The 19,503-nt window shown below is 40.0% G+C and overlaps 1 protein-coding gene across 3 annotated transcripts in view; it reads right to left on the bottom strand.

Annotated features, from left to right (window-relative positions):
* The window catches only part of LOC110193947 (uncharacterized), a 251,167-nt gene that overhangs the window by 115,159 nt on the left and 116,505 nt on the right, over positions 1 to 19,503 (bottom strand). For 2 of the 3 annotated variants that reach the window (XM_078155811.1, XM_078155812.1), the window contains exons 3-4: positions 14,245 to 14,416; positions 9,439 to 9,563 (exon numbers count right to left, since the gene is read on the bottom strand). The exons of the other annotated variant lie outside the window; for it this stretch is intronic. In XM_078155811.1, coding sequence (XP_078011937.1) covers positions 9,516 to 9,563; positions 14,245 to 14,416 — 220 coding nt within the window. In that variant the 3' untranslated portion in view covers positions 9,439 to 9,515. Of the gene's footprint in view, positions 1 to 9,438; positions 9,564 to 14,244; positions 14,417 to 19,503 lie in introns of those variants that run through there. 3 annotated transcript variants of the gene reach the window in all.

Raw genomic sequence — 19,503 nt, 5'->3', positions numbered from 1 at the left:
TTTTGTCATGTTGGCCAATCTGATAGGTGTGATGTGGTACCTCAGAGTTGTTTTGATTTGCATTTCTCTAATCAATATGAATATAGAGCATTTTTTCATATGACTATAGATGGCTTTAATTTCTTCATCTGAGAACTGTCTGTTCATATCCTTTGACCATTTATCAATTGGGGAATGGCTTGTGTTCTTATAAATTTGTCTTAATTCTCTATATATTTTAGAAATGAGGCCTTTATCAGAGACTGGTTGTAAAAATTCTTTCCCAATTTTCTACCTTCCTTCTAATCTTAGTTGCATTGGCTTTGTTTGTGCAAAAACTTTTCAATTTAATGTAATCAAAATTATCCATTTTGCTTTTCATAATGTTCTCTATCTCCTGTTTGGTCATGAATTCTTCTGTTCTCCATAGATCTGATAGGTAAACTATTCCTTGTTCTCCCAGTTTACTTATGGTATCAGCCTTTATATCTAAGTCATGAACCCATTTTGACTTTATTTTGGTATATGGTGTGAGATTTGGGTCTATGCCTAGTTTCTGCCATACTCTTTTCCAGTTTTCCCAGCATTTTTTTCAAAGAGGGTTCTTATCCCAGAAGCTGGGGTCTTTGGGTTTATCAAATAATAGATTACTATAGTCATTGACTACTGTGTCTTGCATATTTAACCTATTCCACTGATCCACCTCCCTATTTCTTAGCCAGTACCAAGCAGTTTTGATGATTGCTGCTTTATAATACAATTTAAGATCTGGAATTGCTAGGCCACCTTCCCCTGCATTTCTTTTCATTAGTTCCTTTGATATTCTGGACCTTTTTTTTTCCAAATGAATCTTGTTATTATTTTTTCTAACTCTATAAAATAATTTTTGGTAGTTTGATTGGTATGGCACTGAATAAGTAAATTAGCTTAGGTAGGATTGTCATTTTTATTATATTAGCGCCTACCCATGAGCAACTGATGTTTTTCCAATTATTTAGATCTGATTTTATTTGTGTGAAAAGTGTTTTGTAATTGTGTTCATAGAGTTCCTGGGTTTGTTTCGGGAGGTAGACTCCTAAATATTTTATAATGTCTACAGTAAGTTTAAATGGGATTTCTCTTTCTATCTCTTGCTGTTGGGCTTTGTTGGTAATATATAGAAATGCTGATGATTTATGTGGGTTTATTTTATAGCCTGCAACTTTGCTAAAGTTGTTTATTATTTCAAGTAGTTTTTTACTTGATTCTCTAGGATTCTCTAAGTATATCATCATGTCATCTGCAAAGAGTGATAGCTTTGTTTCTTCTTTGCCTATTCTAATGCCTTCAATTTCTTTTTCTTCTCTTATTGCTAAAGCTAAGGTTTCCAGTACAATATTGAATAACAGTGGTGATAATGGACATCCTTGTTTCACCCCGATCTTATTGGAAATGCTTCTAGCCTGTCCCCATTACATATAATGCTTGCTGAAGGTTTTAGATATGCTATTTATTATTTTAAGGAAGACTCCATTTATACCTATGCTTTCTAGTGTTTTTAATAGGAATGGGTGTTGTATTTTATCAAAAGCTTTTTCTGCATCTATTGAGATGATCATGTGGTTTCTGTTGGTTTTGGTGTTGATATGCTCAATGATGCTGATAGTTTTCCTAATATTGAACCAACCCTGCATTCCTGGTATAAATCCTACCTGGTCATAGTGTATTATTCTTGTGATAAGTTGCTGCAATCTTTGCTAGTATTTTGTTTAAAATTTTTGCATCTATATTCATTAGAGAAATTGGTCTATAATTTTCTTTCTCTATTTTGACTCTTCCTGGTTTAGGTATCAACACCATATTTGTATCATAAAAAGAATTTGGTAAGACTCCTTCTTCACCTATTTTCCCAAATAGTCTATATAGTATTGGAATTAATTGTTCTTTAAATGTTTGATAGAATTCGCATGTAAATCCATCTGGCCCTGGAGATTTTTTCCTAGGGAGTTCATCAATGGCTTGTTCAATTTCTTTTTCTGAGATGGGGTTATTTAAGTATTTTACTTCCTCTTCGGTTAATCTGGGCAATTTATATTTTTGTAAATATGTATCCATTTCACTAAGATTGTCAAATTTGTTGGCATATAGTTGGGCAAAATAATTCCTAATTATTGTTTTAATTTCCTCTTCCTTGGTGGTAGCTTCCCTTTTCATTCTTGATACTAGTAATTTGGTTTTCTTCTTTCTTTTTTTAATTAAATTAACCAAAGGTTTATCTATTTTATTGTTTTTTCATAAAACCAGCTCTTAGTTTTATTTATTAGTTCAATAGTTTTCTTAATTTCAATTTTATTAATTTTTCCTTTGGTTTTCAATATTTCTAATTTGGTGTTTAGTTGAGGATTTTTAATTTGTTCTTTTTCTAGTTTTTTTAGTTGTATGCCCAATTCATTAATCTCCTCTTTTTCTATTTTATTTATGTAAGCATTTAGAGATATAAAACTTCCCCTAAGAACTGCTTTCGCTGCATCCCATAGTTTTGGTATGTTGTCTCATTATTGTCATTCTCTTGAATGAAATTATTGATTGTTTCTATGATTTGTTGTTTGACCCAATCATTTTTTAGGATTAGATTATTTAGTTTCCAATTATTTTTTAGTCTATCTTTCCATGGCCCTTTATTACATATAATTTTTATTGCATCATGATCTGAAAAGGATGCATTTAATATTTCTGCCTTTCTGCATTGGATTGTGAGGTTTTTATGCCCTAGTACATGGTCAATTTTTGTGTATGTGCCATGTACTGCGAGAAAAAAGTATATTCCTTTCTATCCCCATTCAGTTTTCTCCAGAGGTCTATCATACCTAACTTTTCTAATGTTCTATTCACCTCCTTAACTTCTTTCTTGTTTATTTTGTGGTTAGATTTATCTAGTGCGAGAGGGGAGGTTCAGGTCCCCCACTAGTATAGTTTTGCTGTCTATTTCTTCCTGTAACTCCCTGAACTTCTCTCTTAAGAATTTGGATGCTATACCATTTGGTGCATATATTTTAGTAATGATTACTTCATTGTCTATGGTCCTTTTAGCAGGATGTAGTTTCCTTCCTTATCTCTTTTGATTAGATCTATTTTTGCTTTTGCTTTGTCTGAGATCAGGATTGCTACCCCTGCTTTTTTACTTCAGCTGAGCATAATATATTCTGCTCCAGCCTTTTACCTTTACCCTGTATGTGTCACTCTTTTTCAAATGTGTTTCCTGTAAACAACATATTGTAGGATTATGGTTTTTAATCCATTCTGCAATCCTTTCCTTTTATGGGAGAGTTCATCCCATTCACATTCACAGTTATGATTACTATCTGTGTCTTTTTCTCCATCCTTTCCCCCATTTATGCTTTTCTTTCTCCTTTTTCCTTTCCCCCTTCACTAGTGTTTTGCTTTTGACCACCGCCTCCTTCAGTCCCTCCTCCCTTTTATTATCCCTTTCCCTTTTCTTCCCCTTTACTCTTACTGCTTCTTCCCTCCCTTCCCCCCCCCTTTCCCCTTTTCCCTCCTACTGCCTTTAGGGCAAGTTAGATTTCTATACCTAACTGATTATGTTATGCCCTTCTTGAGCCCAATCTGATGAGAGTAAGGTTCAAACAATGCTCCCCCCCCTTCTTTCCCTCTGCTGTAATAGGATTTTGTGTCTTTTCCTGTAATTTACCCTTGTCTGCCTCCTCCTTTCTCAGTACATTTTCTAAGATCAGATTGATCCACTTATTTGGATCCATTTAACCCACTTGATTAGATTTTTTTTTATCATTACATCAAAGTCAACTAATATCCACCCTCTTTATGTATACTCCTTTAACATGGTGTAATAACAATACAGTTCTCAAGGGTTGCAAGTGTCATATTCCCTTGTAGGGGTTTAAACAGCCCCCCTTATTAACAACATATTGTATCTTTCTGTCCCATTTACCTTTTTAAGTCCTTCTTGAGTCCTGTAGTTGAAGATCAAATTTTTTGTTGAGCTCTGGTCTTTTTATCAGGAAAGTTTGGAAGTCTCCTATTTCATTGAATATCCACCTCCTCCCTTGAAAAATGATGCTCATTTTTGCTGGGTAATTGATCCTTGGCTGCATTCCAAGCTCCTTTGCCTTAGGAATATCATGTTCCACCCTGCGGTCTTTTAATGTAGAAGCTGCAAGGTCCTGTGTAATCCTGACTGTGGTTCCATGATATTTAAATTGTTTCTTTCTGGCTGCTTGCAGCACCTTCTCTTTCATCTGGTAATTTTGGAATTTTGCTATTATATTCCTTGGCGTTGTCAATTTGGGATCTCTTTCAGGTGGTGAGGTATTCTTTCTATGGTTATTTTCCCTTCTGGTTCTAGGACTTCGGGCAGTTTTCCTTTATGATTTCCTGAAAGATACTGTCCAGGCTCTTTTTTCATCATGATTTTCAGGTAGTCCAATAATTTTTAAATTGTCTCTCCTGATCGATTTTCCAGGTGTTGTTTTACTGATGAGGTATTTTACATTTTCATCTATTTTTTCATTTTTTTGTTTCTGTTTGACTGATTCTTGCTCTCTCATAGAGACATTAGTTTCCATTTGTCCAATTCTAGTTTTTAACAGATTGTTTTCTTCTGTTAGTTTTTGTACTTCCTTCTTCAATGGCCAATTGTGTTTTTTAGGGACTTGTTTTCTTCAGTGTATTTTTTTTCCAATTGGCCAATTGTATTTTTGAAGGACTCTTCTACCTCTCTCATTTGACTATTAAAATCCTTCTTGAGCTCTTCTAAGAAGGCTTTTTGGGCTTCAGACCAGTTCATATTCCCTTTTGTTGTTGCAGATGTGGGTTTGTTGACAATGTTGTCCTCTTCAGAATTTCTGTCTTGATCTTCACTCTTCTCATAATATGAATCTATGGTACGTTTCTTTTTACTCATGGTGTTTCTTTATTCCCTGGCCTTTAAAGAGATTGAGCTCTCCTGCTGGGAACAGAGGGTACTGACCCAAGCTTCTTGTGTTGGGAGCCTAGGTCTTGGTCACTGGCTTTTGTGCTGGGGCCTCTTATGTTGGCAATTGGAGGCTGTAGGTTTCTGGCAGCTTACCTGTGTTGGGCTGGAATCAGCAAGGCTGGAACTTTCAGGCAATTCTAGGTTGCCTGCTTTTCCTTTCCTTTAGCTTTCTTCAGCTCCTTTTAGATGGGTGCTGCAGGGTGTTTATCTGCCTGGGGCCCCCTGCAGTGTTGTCTCCCTTTTCTGCTAATGCAGGGAGATTCCTTTGTGTAGAGTGCTGAGGCACCTGGTGGTTTTCTGAGCTGGTTTCCATCGGTTCCCCCCCACCCTCACTGATGTACTCAGAGGTCCAGGTGATGGTGTTCGCCTGTTCTACCACCTGGGCTTCAGGATTTCTTCACAATTGGAGGCTTGACAGCTCACCTGTGTTGGGTTGGAATCAGCAAGGGGGCTTTAGCAAGCCTTTAGGTTGTTTTCTTCACCTCCTTTCAGATGAAGGCGTCAGGGTACTTTTCCACCCCTTGTAGTTCTGCCTCCCTTATTTTTGCAGAGGCACTGGGAGATCCATTTGCTGGGCTGCTTCGCTGCTGCTCCCTGTCTTTCTTCTAGTTCAGTGTTCCAGGGTTTTTTTTCTGGGTGATATTTTCTGGGTTTTCAGAGGTTGATAGGGGAGAGTGAGAGCGACTACCTTTTCACTCCGCCATCTTGGCTCCCAGAAAGGGAAGTCTCCCAAGTTTAACATTTCAGTGTTAAATTCCAGCACTGCTCTAAATGTCTATGCCCCTTCTGGACCTCCTTTTGATTTTTTCAATGTATTTCTTTAAATTTTCTTTAAAGATTTCATTGATACTTATTTCTTCCGTTTTGAGGAGAAGGAAGCATTATTATCATTGCCCCTCCTTTCCATGCTAAATTTTTCCCCTCCACAAAAAAAAAAACCCCTCTGCTGTGAGAAGTTAGACATAGGTCAGCAAAACAAATTTATAAACTGTCTATATCCAAAAATGCACCTCTCACTCTGCACTTCTAGTCCATCACCTCTCTGTCAAGAGCTGAGAAGCATGGGTCCTCTGGAGTTGTGGTTGGTCACTGCATTGATCAGATAAATAAATTTCTCAAGTTATTTTTCTTTATGATGTTGTAGTCATGATATAATTTGTTTTGCTGGTTCTGTTCATCTCACTCCGTATTCATTTATAAAAGTCTTCCCAAGTTTCTCTGAATCTATTCTTATCAGCATTTCTTACATTTCAGTAATTTTTCTATTATATTCCTTTACCATAGGAATTCATAATTCATTCATCCCTTAATTGATGGATACCCCTTTAATTTTTGTTCTTTCCTATAACAAAAAGTGCTGCTATGAATATATGTGTGTATACTTTTACATACACACACATGTGTATATGTATAGTATACATATACATTTGTGTGTATGCATATCTCCTCCCTCTTTTTTTAATCTCTTTGGAATTTGCCAACATAAACAGCCTTGGAGCTGTTTCACTAGTTAAAAGGATATGTACAGTTTAGTGACTTTTTGGATACAGTTCCAAATTGCTCTCTAGAAGGGCTGGGCCAATTCACAGCTCCGTCTGTTTATTACTATGCCTGTCTTCTCATAGCCCCTCCAACAACTGCAATTTTCATAGACCTCCATCCACAGAGGCATTTTCTTATTCATGAGTGGAGGGGAACAATGGAGAAATACAATAAGCAAAGCCATGGAGATATGAAGGGAAAGAGCTCACATGTAGAAGGGTGAGGAGATCTCTGGACTGGGACAGAGATTACTGGTTGGATAGTGAAAAATGAAGCTATCATGTTAATTTAACCCTCTCATCAACTCTATGAGGTAGGGAAGGCAGGCATTATTAGACCCATTTTATATCCAAGGAGGTGAAAGGTAATGAGGTATGCAGAAGTCATTAATTCCCTAACCACTGAAGGAATTTTATTCTTTCTCCTAGACATCATCCCAGACAAAAGCTGAACATAATGTGCTAAATCAGTGGTACTAGATGGCTGCCTGACGGTTTTTAGAAATCTCCAGCCCACTTAATTTCCCCCATAATGCCTTCTAGCACTTAATAATGCTGATGGTCTGAAAGCTCTGCCTTTAATTATTAAAAATCTCTTCTATGGCGATTTAGGCCATCTGACCTACATTGGTGGTAGTATTCTCAGTATACTGAGGCATTGCGGATGCCTAAGTCAGGGCTAGGAATCCCCTTCCCCCATTTCTTCTTACAGGGCAAGAGGATGACAGTGAGTAGCAGACTGTTTAATAATACCTGCTGTTGTTCCAGCATTTCCATAGCAACAGCTGGCACTGAAGATAATTAGGCTGCTACCTAAGACCCTTTTCTTATTGAATCAGTGAAGAAAGAACCTCTCCTACCTTCCCCCCCAAAATACCTTGTATATATTTTGTATGTATTGTGAACATACTTATCTATGGACATGTCTTTCCCAATAGAATGAGAGCTTCTTGAAGGCAGGGCTCCTTCGTTGTTACCTGTGCATCCCTTATGCCTTGCACAATGCCAGACACAGAGTAGGCAGTTACTAAATGCTTGTTGACTGATTGATAGATTCTGCATTCTTGAAATGTTTCTTTGCCCCCCTATCACCAGCTTTACAAAGCTATCAATCAGCATCAGGCCTACCAAGGATAGATAATCAATAATTCACATCTATGTCTGACCTGATAATGAGAAACTGCTCAGTCAGCCAATTACAACATTAGTGGAAAGGAGTGCTTTCCTCCTCTGACCTTTTTTATATGCCTTTAATTTCTGGGAAACTATTAATACAAAATCCGTACTTTCAGACCTACTTCTGGGGGCATATAGGTTAGGGAGACTTAGGTTGACCTTACAGCAATGTGTTGGTAAATATTTAACAAGCAGTTCTCCAAAAAAAAATGTACACACAACATATTTTGAAGTTTAATCTACATTGTTAATGTTATCTCTATCACTTTCTTAACTCTAGGCAACAAACCAAACAATAACTCAAGCCTTGTTTTTTAGTGGTAACTGATTTCCAAGATATAAATGTTCACATTATAAATTTAACAATCAGCTATTGTAAGAATTGGCTCCAGCACACCAGTCAAAATTGTGCAAAATCAAGAGTAATTTCTGAAGTTCCTCCATTCTTCAAAGGCTAGAAATCAATTACTCGAACACTTCAGAGTCAGAAGCCTAGGTGCTAGTAATAGATTGGCTCCCAACTACCCCTTACTGCAAATTCTCCATCTGTAAAATGGAACTAGTGACTTCCTGCCTGTCTTACAGCATTAGAGAAGTTAAAGAAAAGAGCTTTGTAGAGAGCAAACCAAGTCTTTCAAAGAAAAAAAAATGAGTTCTGAGAATTTGTTTTCTTTTACCTCATTTGCATAGCCACAGAAGCTGCCACTAACATCAAAGGAGATAATATTTGTAAAGCATGTATACAGTGCCTGGCACAGAGCAGACGTTGTATATGCCTGCTCCCTTGTACCCTTTCTTTTGTTTCCAACTTTATCTGATGTCTTAATTCTCTACTTTTCATTTCCAATAAAGAAAGTCTGGTGATCTGGGCCAAGTTTAGAATCGGCATAAACTTTATAGATCTGAGCTTAAGAACCTTTTTCTAAAATTCAATCTTTGGCCCAAAGTCAGTAAAAAAGAAAGGAGAGGCTCACTTTACAAAAATGAAGACAGGTAAAAGGGAGTAGGAAGAAGAATTGCTTTTCAGACATTAAATTGCTCTTAAAAAACAATGTTTTCAAGAGTTAAACAAATAGTCCAAATACAGATGGCTTCAATTTCCTTGAAACAGACATGGTTTGAAAATCAAGAGGAAAATGCTTCTGGAACAATCCCTCTTAGAGTTTTGTGGATGCCCAAACATTTGAAAGAAAATAGCTGGAAACATTTGGCCTATCCCCTGCCAAGCCCTGTCTTTGAGCGTAGAGGCTTGCAGTCAGATTGACCAGTGGGCCCCAAACAGAAGATGAAGAGTTGACTTAAGGAAGGGAAACATGTTCAACAGCGAGAATATGGGAGGAAATCAGACTCTGTTTTCATGAGGCATATATGCAGACACAAAGGACATGGATAAAGAAAGGCAGCAAAGGAAGGACATGGATAAAGAATGGCACCAAAGGAATCCTTTGGCTAGGGGGAGCTGATTTTTCTTTTCAATTTACCTTCCGGCAAAGGCAAAGCTTTAAAGCTGGGTATGTTATTTCTACTTTCAAAGTTTTATAACTTGGGCTCAAATATTCACTTGGGGGACCAAGCTTTGAATATGGTCTCATTGAAGCCTTTAAATGATCTCTAGAAACAAAGGAAATTAAACATAAGACAATGTTTATACAGTATTACTTGGTGTCATATGGGGAAAAACCCCATTCCACTCTTTAAATGAGAACTTGGCATTGAGAAGTATTCCATGCAGAGACCCCATTACCTGTGAGAAGCTCCTAGTGGGCTGTACTTTTCACCTTTTTATCCATGTATGAGGCTCCCTAAGAGTCCATGTGGCATGCCCTTTTTCACTTCCATCCTCCCCAGCCTGGAGAATGGCAAATATTGCTTGTTTTCTGTGAGGAGGGGATAAGGGCAGTGAGATAATGTTAAATAAGGAGAAGGTGATCAGAAATCTAATAAGACAATTTAACAAATTAGTAAACTGAGGTTTATAGAAGTGCAGTAATTAGCCCAAAGTCACATAGGTAAGTATAATCTGCCAATGGGCTTTGGGACTCCAAAGATTCTTCTTAAGTAACTGATAAAAGTAATAGGCAGAGCCACATTTGAACATAGCTCTTTTGATTTCAAAATGCCACCACTGAGATGGAGGTGGAAAAACATCAGCGGCCTGAGCCCCTGAAAATGATCTATGCTTCAGTAGCATGGGAATTTGCCCCACCTGCTTGTTCCTGTGGGTACAAACTATGGAGTATTGTATAGCCTGGAGTGAGTGGGTTGGGGGGGTAGAGTAAGGAGGGGTTGGGGGAGGGAGGAGAAGAGGGAATTTTCTTCAACTGAAAAGAGGTTTTGTTGTTTTTGTCTTACTCCCTTCTCGCAGAATGAAACCTGTGCTAATGGACTGGGAAGTTAGAAACTATCCCTCAGTATTAAAGTCATAAACAATCCCCAAGCCCCTATGAAAGTCCCACAGCTCAGCAGGGCCAGAAAGCCCCATGGGTCCGAATGTCTGAGTAATGAAAACAAATGAAGTCACTATAACAAAATGACCTCAGGCAAGAAAACAGCCAGTTCAAGTAACCCACTAGTGAATCAGTGTGTGTGTGTGTGTGTGTGTGTGTGTGTGTGTGTGTGTGTGTGTGTGAACTCTCTGAGTCCCACCTGGTTTGTTTGGTTTTTAACTCTCTAATAAAGGCCACACCCTAAAGTTGCCTTCCATCTCTCTGTTTCTGGCTTCTCCAGACTGTTGTCTCTCACGCCATTAAGTCTCCTACATAGACTTAGATAGACAGGCAGCATGCATGTGGAAAGTGCTGGATTCAAAGTCAGTGGACCTGAGTTTGAATCCTAGCTCTTCAACTTACCAAGGAGGCAGTTAGGTAGTGTAAATCCTGTTAACAGTAGCACAATGGATAGAAAGCTGGGCCTGGAGTTAGGCAGCTCTGAGTTCAAATCCAGACTCAGACACTTATAAGCAATGTGACTGTGGGCAAGTCAATTAATGTCTGTCTGCCTCAGTTTCCTCAACTGCAAAATGGAGATGATAATAGCACTTACTTCCCAAAGTTGTTGTAAGATAATATTTGTAAAACACTGAGCACAATTACTGACATAGAGTACGGGTTTAATAAATGCCCCTACTATATTTCTTATCAACCTGCATTGCTTTTGAGCAAATAACTTCAACTCTCTGGAAAATGACCTTTAAGGTACTTTGCTGCTCTACATTCATAGTTTAGAGCTTAATTAGAAAGAGAGTAAAGGAAAAACCCGAGAGGAGAAACATACTTGTGGGCTGTTTAAGCTGGCTGCCTTCTTGCCTGGGGCTGCTGTATTATACGGCCTGTATTTGATTTCCCCGCCGGCAAATAGAGCCATAGGCTGCCCACCCTAGTGAGCGACAGGATTCTATGACCGCTTTTTCGGTAAAGACAGGTCTCTTCATTACTGTTTGAAATTATGGGGGCCCCTTAGATGATATCCCACTTTTGCTCAGAAAGACGTGGGTTTGTCCCAGTTCACCTGGATTGTTAAGTAGTGCTTAAGGCACGGAGCAAACCCCAGAGACAGAGAAATTCCCAGCAGAGATTTCCCTGGCTTCTTTGTTATCCCAGGAGGTCGAGGCAAGAACCAACACTAGAAATAAACATCTCACCAGCCCAGGCACCTTTTGACCCTTTCTTAAAAGAAAATTCTATGTGGAAAGCACTCGTATTCTAAAATAGGAGACATATTTCCTCATTCCAATCCAACAAGGATTTATTAAGCTTCTACTGTGTGAAAGGCACTATATTAGGCCCCACAAATAAAAAGATAAAATGAAACAATTCTTACCCCTAGAGGAGTTTATATTCTATGGGTTTGGTAGATGATGTAAATAAGCAAATATACACATGATAATTTGAGAAGGGAGAGCTTCCTTCTAGTCTGTAATTGCTCGTGCATAGGTCTTGGCTGTGATGCATGAGCTATATTGGGTACAGAGCAGGGCTGGAATTCAGACAGCAAATTCTTAACTGATCACACATTTACACCTATTTGGTAAGATTTATTCCCTCATTAATCACCGCCCTCCCTTCATTCATGTTAAATATAAAAATCATTAGAAAAGATCCCCATCATGGTTAAAAATAATTAGCTGCTACATCATGTTGTACACAGTAAGAGAGAAAGGAGTGATTAAATTAGGAATATTAAAACCCCATTAATCTTTGCTCAACTTAAAGCTCTGCTTGTTCCTTTCACTATGGCACTTATTATTTCTGATACTGAAAGATATTTGAATTAGGAGCTGAAACAAGGTCACTATCTGAAAGATGTCAGGTCAGCAATTAGTCAAAGGTAGGAGAATCGACCAGAATGAAGGTGCAGCTGACAAGCTGCTCAAGTGATGAGTAGTATATGCTTCTCAATGTCATCCTAAAGAGTGTGGCCACTTCCCACAAACCAAGGAACTCAAGGAACAGCAATGCATGGAGGGACACATCACAATGATAACTATGGATGACATTCTTGCAACGCTATGGAATTTTCAAAATCCCTGAGCTTCACAACAAGCCTCTGAGGTTAATAGGCAGCCAGGTGGCTCAATAGATAAAGTGTCTGACCTGAAGTCAGGAAGACCTGAGTTCAAATCTGGCCTCAGATGTATAATAGCTTGTGACCCTGGGCAAGTCACTTAACCTCTGGCTGCCTCAGTTTCCTAATCTATGAAATGAGGATAATAATAACACCTACTCCTTAGAACTATTGTGAGGATAAAATGAGATATTTCCCAAGTGCTCTGCAAATCTTAAAACAATGCATAAATGCTTTTAAAACTGTTTTTTTCTGTTTTATGAGAACAGAAACTGGCTCATAGAGGCAAGACAATTGCATGGGTTCTCATAGTATGAGTTAGGGGAAGGATCTGAACCCAAATCTTCATTATTTGGATCTAACACTCTATCCATTATTAACATCTTCACCATCATTTTCATAAGTTTAGAAAAATCAATAAAACAATAATTCAGGCCCCAATTTGTAGTTTGCCAATTCTCATGGTGTAAATGCTTACACTGAAAATTTAACAATTCACTCTCTGAAGATGGTATAAGTTTTAACAAATCCTTGCAATACTACTAAAAATAATAACATATATAACATGTATATCACAGTTTTGAAAACCTGTTTTTCTTTCCTGTTTGCTTTTCTTTACTGTTTTCTATTATTCTTTACTTTTTCTCTACTATCACCTATCTCCTCACTTTCAGAAACACATAGACCAGTAATGATCCAATGTTAATCATTTTACATTAAAGGACCTTCTTCTCTTTAAATACAAAAGTGAACAGAAAGCAAAAAAAAACTTTTAAGAAATAAAGATTTAGAATACTTTCGAAGCAAAGGATGGATATGATAGGACATAGTTCCCCTGTTTATCTAGAACAAGGATTTGTTTTCCTTAAAAGGCTTCAAAGCTAACCTGACTGGCTTGTGTTCCCCCTGATGCAGCTTGCAGGTCAGCTAAAGGCATAAGAAAATCCCACCTACATGCAGTCAGGGGCCACTACAACTTGGTGGATATCTGAAGATCACACATACCCTGTCACCATACCTGGCCTGCAGACCAGATGTATTTCTATGCAGAGAAGGAGGGGAAGTGGGGCCTAGTCTATAAAAGCTAGATGCCATTATACCCTTGTTACATATCCTTGCTCTGCTAGGGCAAATTAAATCTCCTTTTGTTAATTGTTTGATCCTCATTTCATCTCAAAATCAAACCTGAAAATACAAATCAAACCTGAACAAATAGGTTGCTGGTGTTGGACCAACTCATAAAAATAAATAAATGTAGTATTTGATATATATCTAATATGTAATATATGTTGCAGACAAATATAATCATTAGTAATCAGTAATTGAAACAAGAGATGACTCTATGATTCACGTTGTGGTTGATTGGAGGAAGGACATTGAAAATATGGAAAGGGGGGGATTAGATGGCAGAACACTAATAATAGCTAACATTTATATAGCACTTACTATGTACCAGGTACTGTATTATGCACTTTACAATTACTATCTCATTCAAGACTCACAATGACCCTGGGAGGTAAGTGCTATTATTATGCCCATTTTACAGATGAGGAAACTGAAGTAGATAAAGGTGAAGTGACTTGCCCAGGGTCACACAGCTGGTAAGTATCTGAGGCCAGATTTTAACTCAGGTTTTCCTGACTTCAGGCCCAGTGCTATATCCACTGCACCACCTAGCTGCCCACTTAGATGAGCCTTTCTGATGGCTGGGGTATGCTGAGTCTCTCTCTATCAGTGGAACAGAAAGTAAGCTCTGGCTCATGAATAAGCATTGTCTCGGTGTTTTTGACCATCCTGCAGAAGTTGATCTGTAACATGATAAGAATGAAAGTGAATTTGGTCAATATATCTCTAGCAACTAGAGACAAAAGCTCTTTTCTTCTAGGAACCAGGCAATGAAAGCCGAGAGTTACCTAGTAGAACTGCTGGAGGCACACGTGAATGGGATCTCTCTAGATGGGGGTGGGGACTGATAGGACACAACCAGGAACCCACCTGCTGCGTTCTGAAGTTCCCTCTCATCTTGCTGGGATAGAAGCCACAAGACAGGAGAATGAAACAAAAGTAAGGAGGAGACTTTGTAAACTTCAACCTACAGTGGAGAGCTTTGTGATTCTCAGCCCTGAGGGAGCAGGAAGTGGGTGGGCCTTCACCAAGAAACTGATAGCTGCACGAGAAGATCAAATAGAAAAGATGAGTCACTCACTGGAATAATGGTGACCTGAGTTCAAATCTGACCTCAGACACTAGCTGTGTGACCCTGGGCAAGTCACTTAACCCTTTTGCCTCGATTTCCTGGTCTGTAAAATGAGCTGGAGAAGGAAATGGCAAATCGCTCCAGTATTTTTACCATGAAAGCTCCAAATGGGATCCTAAAGAGTCAGACACAACTGAAATGACTGAACAAGACTGAGGTCTAAAGGAGCCAATGAGATATTCCTAAGCTGTCTTCCATAGGTTTAAGGGAGCTCTCTGAGGACTTTCACAGAGTCAAATAAGTTTATTAGAGCCACTAACCTTTTTTAGGTGGCCCCACAAAGATAAATTCCCTTCACAGTCAGCACTGCCCCACCCCAAGACTGCCTTGTCTTAAGACCAACATGCCTCAGGGACAATTACATCCAGCCAGCCTTCTGGGAGGAGCCCCATTAGTTGTTGAATGTATAAAATGAGATAATATTTGTAAAGTGCTTCATCATGTGTACTGGGAAAGTCTGGGTGGTGGGGAGGTGAGGGTAGGAGGGAGTGGAAGAGAACAAGCATTTATTAAGCACCTACTGTGTGCCAAGCACTTTTGTGCCTTGGGCAATTACTACTGTCAGCACTAACAGGAACTCTGGGAATGGGGAAAGGAGTCACAGAGCCCACTGCTCTGCTAAGTGGGCAGAGGGCAATGACAGTCTCTCCCAGAGGGTACTTTGGGTATAGCTGTTGAAACGTGGGATTAAGAAAGGAAGTTCTCATTAGCCCGTGGTGTATTAATAAAATTGTACCCGGCATTTCAGCACCAGAACACTAAAGGCTCTTCAGTCCCACCTAACCTGAGGTATCCTCTAAAGTCCTGGCCTCATTTGGATCATTCTGGGGAGACTACAGAGAGCAGTTCAGTGGCTCAGTGGACAGAGTGCCAGACCTGGAGTCAGAAAGACCTGAGTTCAAATGTGGCCTCAGGCATTTTTTAGCTGCATGATCCTGGGTAAGTCACCTTAACCTTGTTTCCCTCAGTTTCCTCATCTGTAAAATGAGCTAGAGAAGGAAACAGCAAACCACGCCAGGATCTTTGCCAAGAAAACTGCAAATGAGGTCACAAAGACTCAAACATGACTGACACAGCTGAACAACAGCACAAAGAGCAGACCGTGGAGGGAAGGAGTATTATGGCCCTAGTACCCATGAGTATCTGTCTTTTCAGCAACCCCTAGGCATGTTATTCTAGGTAGGGCCAAATGGAAGCCCTCAGAGTTGCCTGAACCATCTCATGTAGTTAACACCACTGGGGAGGTGGGGAGACAGTAGAGGGGGATTGAAAGATACTTCTTCTCTAGTGATGGAAATGAAGGAAGATGGAGTACTTCATTATATTAGTTTGCCCTCACAGTGGACTACAGAGAGTTGAACAAAGTCATTGTATTTATCATTACAACCTCACAAACTGGTAGCCCATATTCAAGAATGGGGTTGCTGACCTCACTAATGCTTGTTTCTCTATTTTTGTGGCTGAGACTTATCAGGAGTAATTTACTTTCATCACACTTCCCCAGAGCTATCTGAACTCTTGCCGTGTTATGGTGGGCAGAGACTTGAAAGGTCTTCTCTTCCTGAGGGCACTGATACCCACCACTGTATTGTTGACATAATGTTGATCAGGCCAGATGGTCAATAGCTTCCATAGCTACTGATCCACTACTGCAGTAGCAGACATTCTGTATGAGTTGGTGACCTCCATGAGGAACAAAAGGTAGAAAAGCATCCCCAAGAAAGTCTTAGAGTTTATCTTGCTCAGTCAAGCTTTTGGAAGTACTTGGTATGGAGAAAACCCAGAGAATTCTGCATACAGCTTGGAATTAGCTATTTACAGTTGTTTCCCCATGATCAAAGGAGGAAGTATAGAGATCTATCAGGGTCCACACATTTTGAAGGACTCATATTTCTGCTTCTCGCCCCATACCCCAGGTACCTCATTTACCAAGTCACCTGCAAATCCAACTCTTTCAAGTTGGGTTTAGCATAGGCTACGACCCTGGAAGATATAAAGCAGGCCATCCACAGTCTCTCCTCTTAGGAACTGATGACTCTGCAAAGCCCATGTTTTGATAGGTCTTTGTCCATGACATCTAGGCCGAGTGGAGCCTTTGGCAGGCACCAAGGGGTGGCCAGAATAGCAACTATTAGTCCTCTAAAGCTATACATTCCTCAAAGCAAACACTCACTACTCCACTTTTAAAAAGCAGTTGCTTACCTATTACTAGTCCTTATTTGCTACTAAACAGATGATACAAGGTCATACAATCACCCTGTGTCCAGAGTTGCCTTTTTATGAGTTGAATAATGAAAGATGGTCCTTCTAACAAAATGGGTAGGATGCAGGAAGCTTCTATTGCTTAGTGGAAATGGTATACTAGAAATCATGTTTGCTTTGGTTCCCTTAGTGTTAATGATCTTCACAAACATATAAAAACTATACAAGAGACTGACTACTCCAATCTGGGCCATGGAACTCTTCTTTTTCCACTGCCCAATGGGCCCCCCTAGCTCCTGAAAAACAACATTTTGCCTGTTGGCTCTATCCAATTCAAGAGAGGCATACACAAATGGACTTTGGCAGCCTCTACCCCTAACAGGAGATATCGTAGGGAATAGATCCCCTAGGGAACCGTCAAGGCCTTCCACTGGGCTTAGTTCCAGGCTGTATGGCAAGCATGTAAAAAAGGCTTGAGAAATAGGACAGAGAAGGTCTTCATCTATGCTCATTTCTGCATAAAGGCCACAGAGTCTGGCCAAATACATTGGAGCCTGGAGAGCACAGGACTGGGCAATCAAAGCAAAGACTCCCCTCTTTATGATAAGAACCAGTAGAGGAGTTTTGCCAATGCCTCCCACTACATACAGTTGTTTGTGAAGATGTCAGCACCTGTCAGAGACATCATATGCTAAACAACCAGATTAGAGCTATTATAAGAACAACATAGTTTGTGAGTGGGCCCATCACCGGTATGGACATCAGGGTAGTAATGTTATGTTGTGCTGGGCTTAGGGTTAAATTACTCCTGTAAGGACAAGGAAGCTATTCCTGCCCAATGGGAATCCTTGCACCAGTCAGAGCACATACCAAACCCAAGTGGCCATAATAACGTCTCCAACTAGCAAATAGCACTCTTGCTCCATCTCCAGACAAGAAGTTTACACCTGCTAATCAATAGCTGCACCACCATGCACCGACTTCCATGTCACTCAGGAAGCCTTACTCATGTAAGCCTCGAAATTATTAAATGGTAGAAGGTCCTCTAGAGCAGGGGTGGGGACCTGGTGGCCTTAAGGCCATATATATGGCCATCTAGGTCCTCAAGTGCAGCCCTTTGACTAGATTCAAGGGCTTCCCTTGAAGACCTAAAGGGCCTCATGTGGTCTCAAAGCCACAGGTTCCCCACTCCTGCACTAGATCCTTAGGATCTTGGGGGTGATATGTGATAGGAAGAGAATTCCTCCCATTTCCCCACAACAGGAACTAGTTTTTCTTAAAAAGCAACAAAGACTGATTGGCCTGTCTCCCTTAACACAGCTTCCTGGTCACCTAAGGGCATACAGAAGTCCTACTCATGTGGAGTCAGGGCCCTTTATGTTTTGTCTGAAGACCATGTGAATCACCATACCCTACCCTGTTGACCAGACACATTTTGATATGGAAATGAAGGGGGACAGGTGATTCTCTAGAAGCTATTATTATTGTTCAGTCATTTCAGTCACGTCTGACTCTTTGTGTCCCCATTTGGGGCTTTCTTGGCAAAGATACTGGGGTGGTTTGCCATTCTCCAGCTCATTTTAGAGATGAGGAAACTGAGGCAAACATGGTTAAGTGACTTGCCCAGGGTCACACAGCTAGTAAGTGCCTGAGACCAGATTTTAACTCAGTAAACTGCCTTCCTGACTCCAGGACTGGCACTCTGTGCACTATGGCGCCACCTAGCTGCCCTGGGTTATAGAAGTATGACTTCCATCTTTGATGCATGTCTTTGCTGTGTTGAGGCCAAGTACACCATTTTTCAAACTGCTCATTGAATTATGAGTGCCTTATTTTACCCCAAATTGAACATCACCTAACAGGGTTCTGGCATCAGGCCTGCCCAAATAATGGAAAAGCCTCCATTGTCAGCAGCGTGAACAGCGCCAGCTTCACGTGGCTCAGACAGCTCCTGGCTGCAGCTCTTGTCTTTATTGTCTCAGGGTGGAGAGAAGGGCTTTATTATCACTGGCTGCCTTACTGGCAGCTGGATGGCACAGCGAAGAGAAGAAGCTAGACCTGGAGTCAGGAAGTTGGGAGTACGACTTAAATCTTGCCTCAGACACTTCCCAGCTGAGTTGCCAGGGCAAATGACTTAATCTCTCCTAGTCTCAGTTTCTTCATCTATAAAATGGAAGCAGTATTGTAAATAATAATAGCACTTATCTCACAGAGTTGTTATAAGGCTCAAATAAGAGAATATATGTAAAGTGCTTTGTCAACCTTAAAGGGCTAAATAAATATTAGCTACTATTATTATAGCTATTATTGAGTACTTGCTTTTGCTCATGGCAGGGGCAAGGGTCAGTTCCAGTTCCTCCTGGGTGCCTGGAGTTTTCACAGCTGTCTCACGTTCACTTTAGCTCCACTCAGTTCTCTTTTGCAGCTTCTCTTCCCTCTGCCTCCTCCCTTGGACTAGGAAAGGTGAGGTTAGATGGACAGGGGGTCCCAAGGACTCTCCAGGGTCTGCAGTAAGAGGGCATTAGGAGCCTCTCTCTGCCAGCAGACATAATTCCTGCTTAAAATGCTGCCTGCTGCTAGAACAAATGTATCAAGGCTGTATACCCTGAAGCATTCCATTAAGCCCTTCAAGGGAAGCTAGAAAAAGAACTACCCTTAAGCCTTAATTACTAGGACTGGTGCTGATGATGAAGCAAACTACTCTGGTCTTATAGGTGCATGCAGGCATACACACACACACACACACACACACACACACACACACACACACACCTCTAACTCTCCCTGGTAGCCGT

Source organism: Phascolarctos cinereus, unplaced genomic scaffold (assembly GCF_003287225.1).
Source record: "Phascolarctos cinereus isolate Bilbo 61053 unplaced genomic scaffold, phaCin_HiC Scaffold_5;HRSCAF=322, whole genome shotgun sequence".
NCBI classification, from domain to species: domain Eukaryota; kingdom Metazoa; phylum Chordata; class Mammalia; order Diprotodontia; family Phascolarctidae; genus Phascolarctos; species Phascolarctos cinereus.
This window is presented reverse-complemented; position numbering and strand designations above follow the sequence as displayed.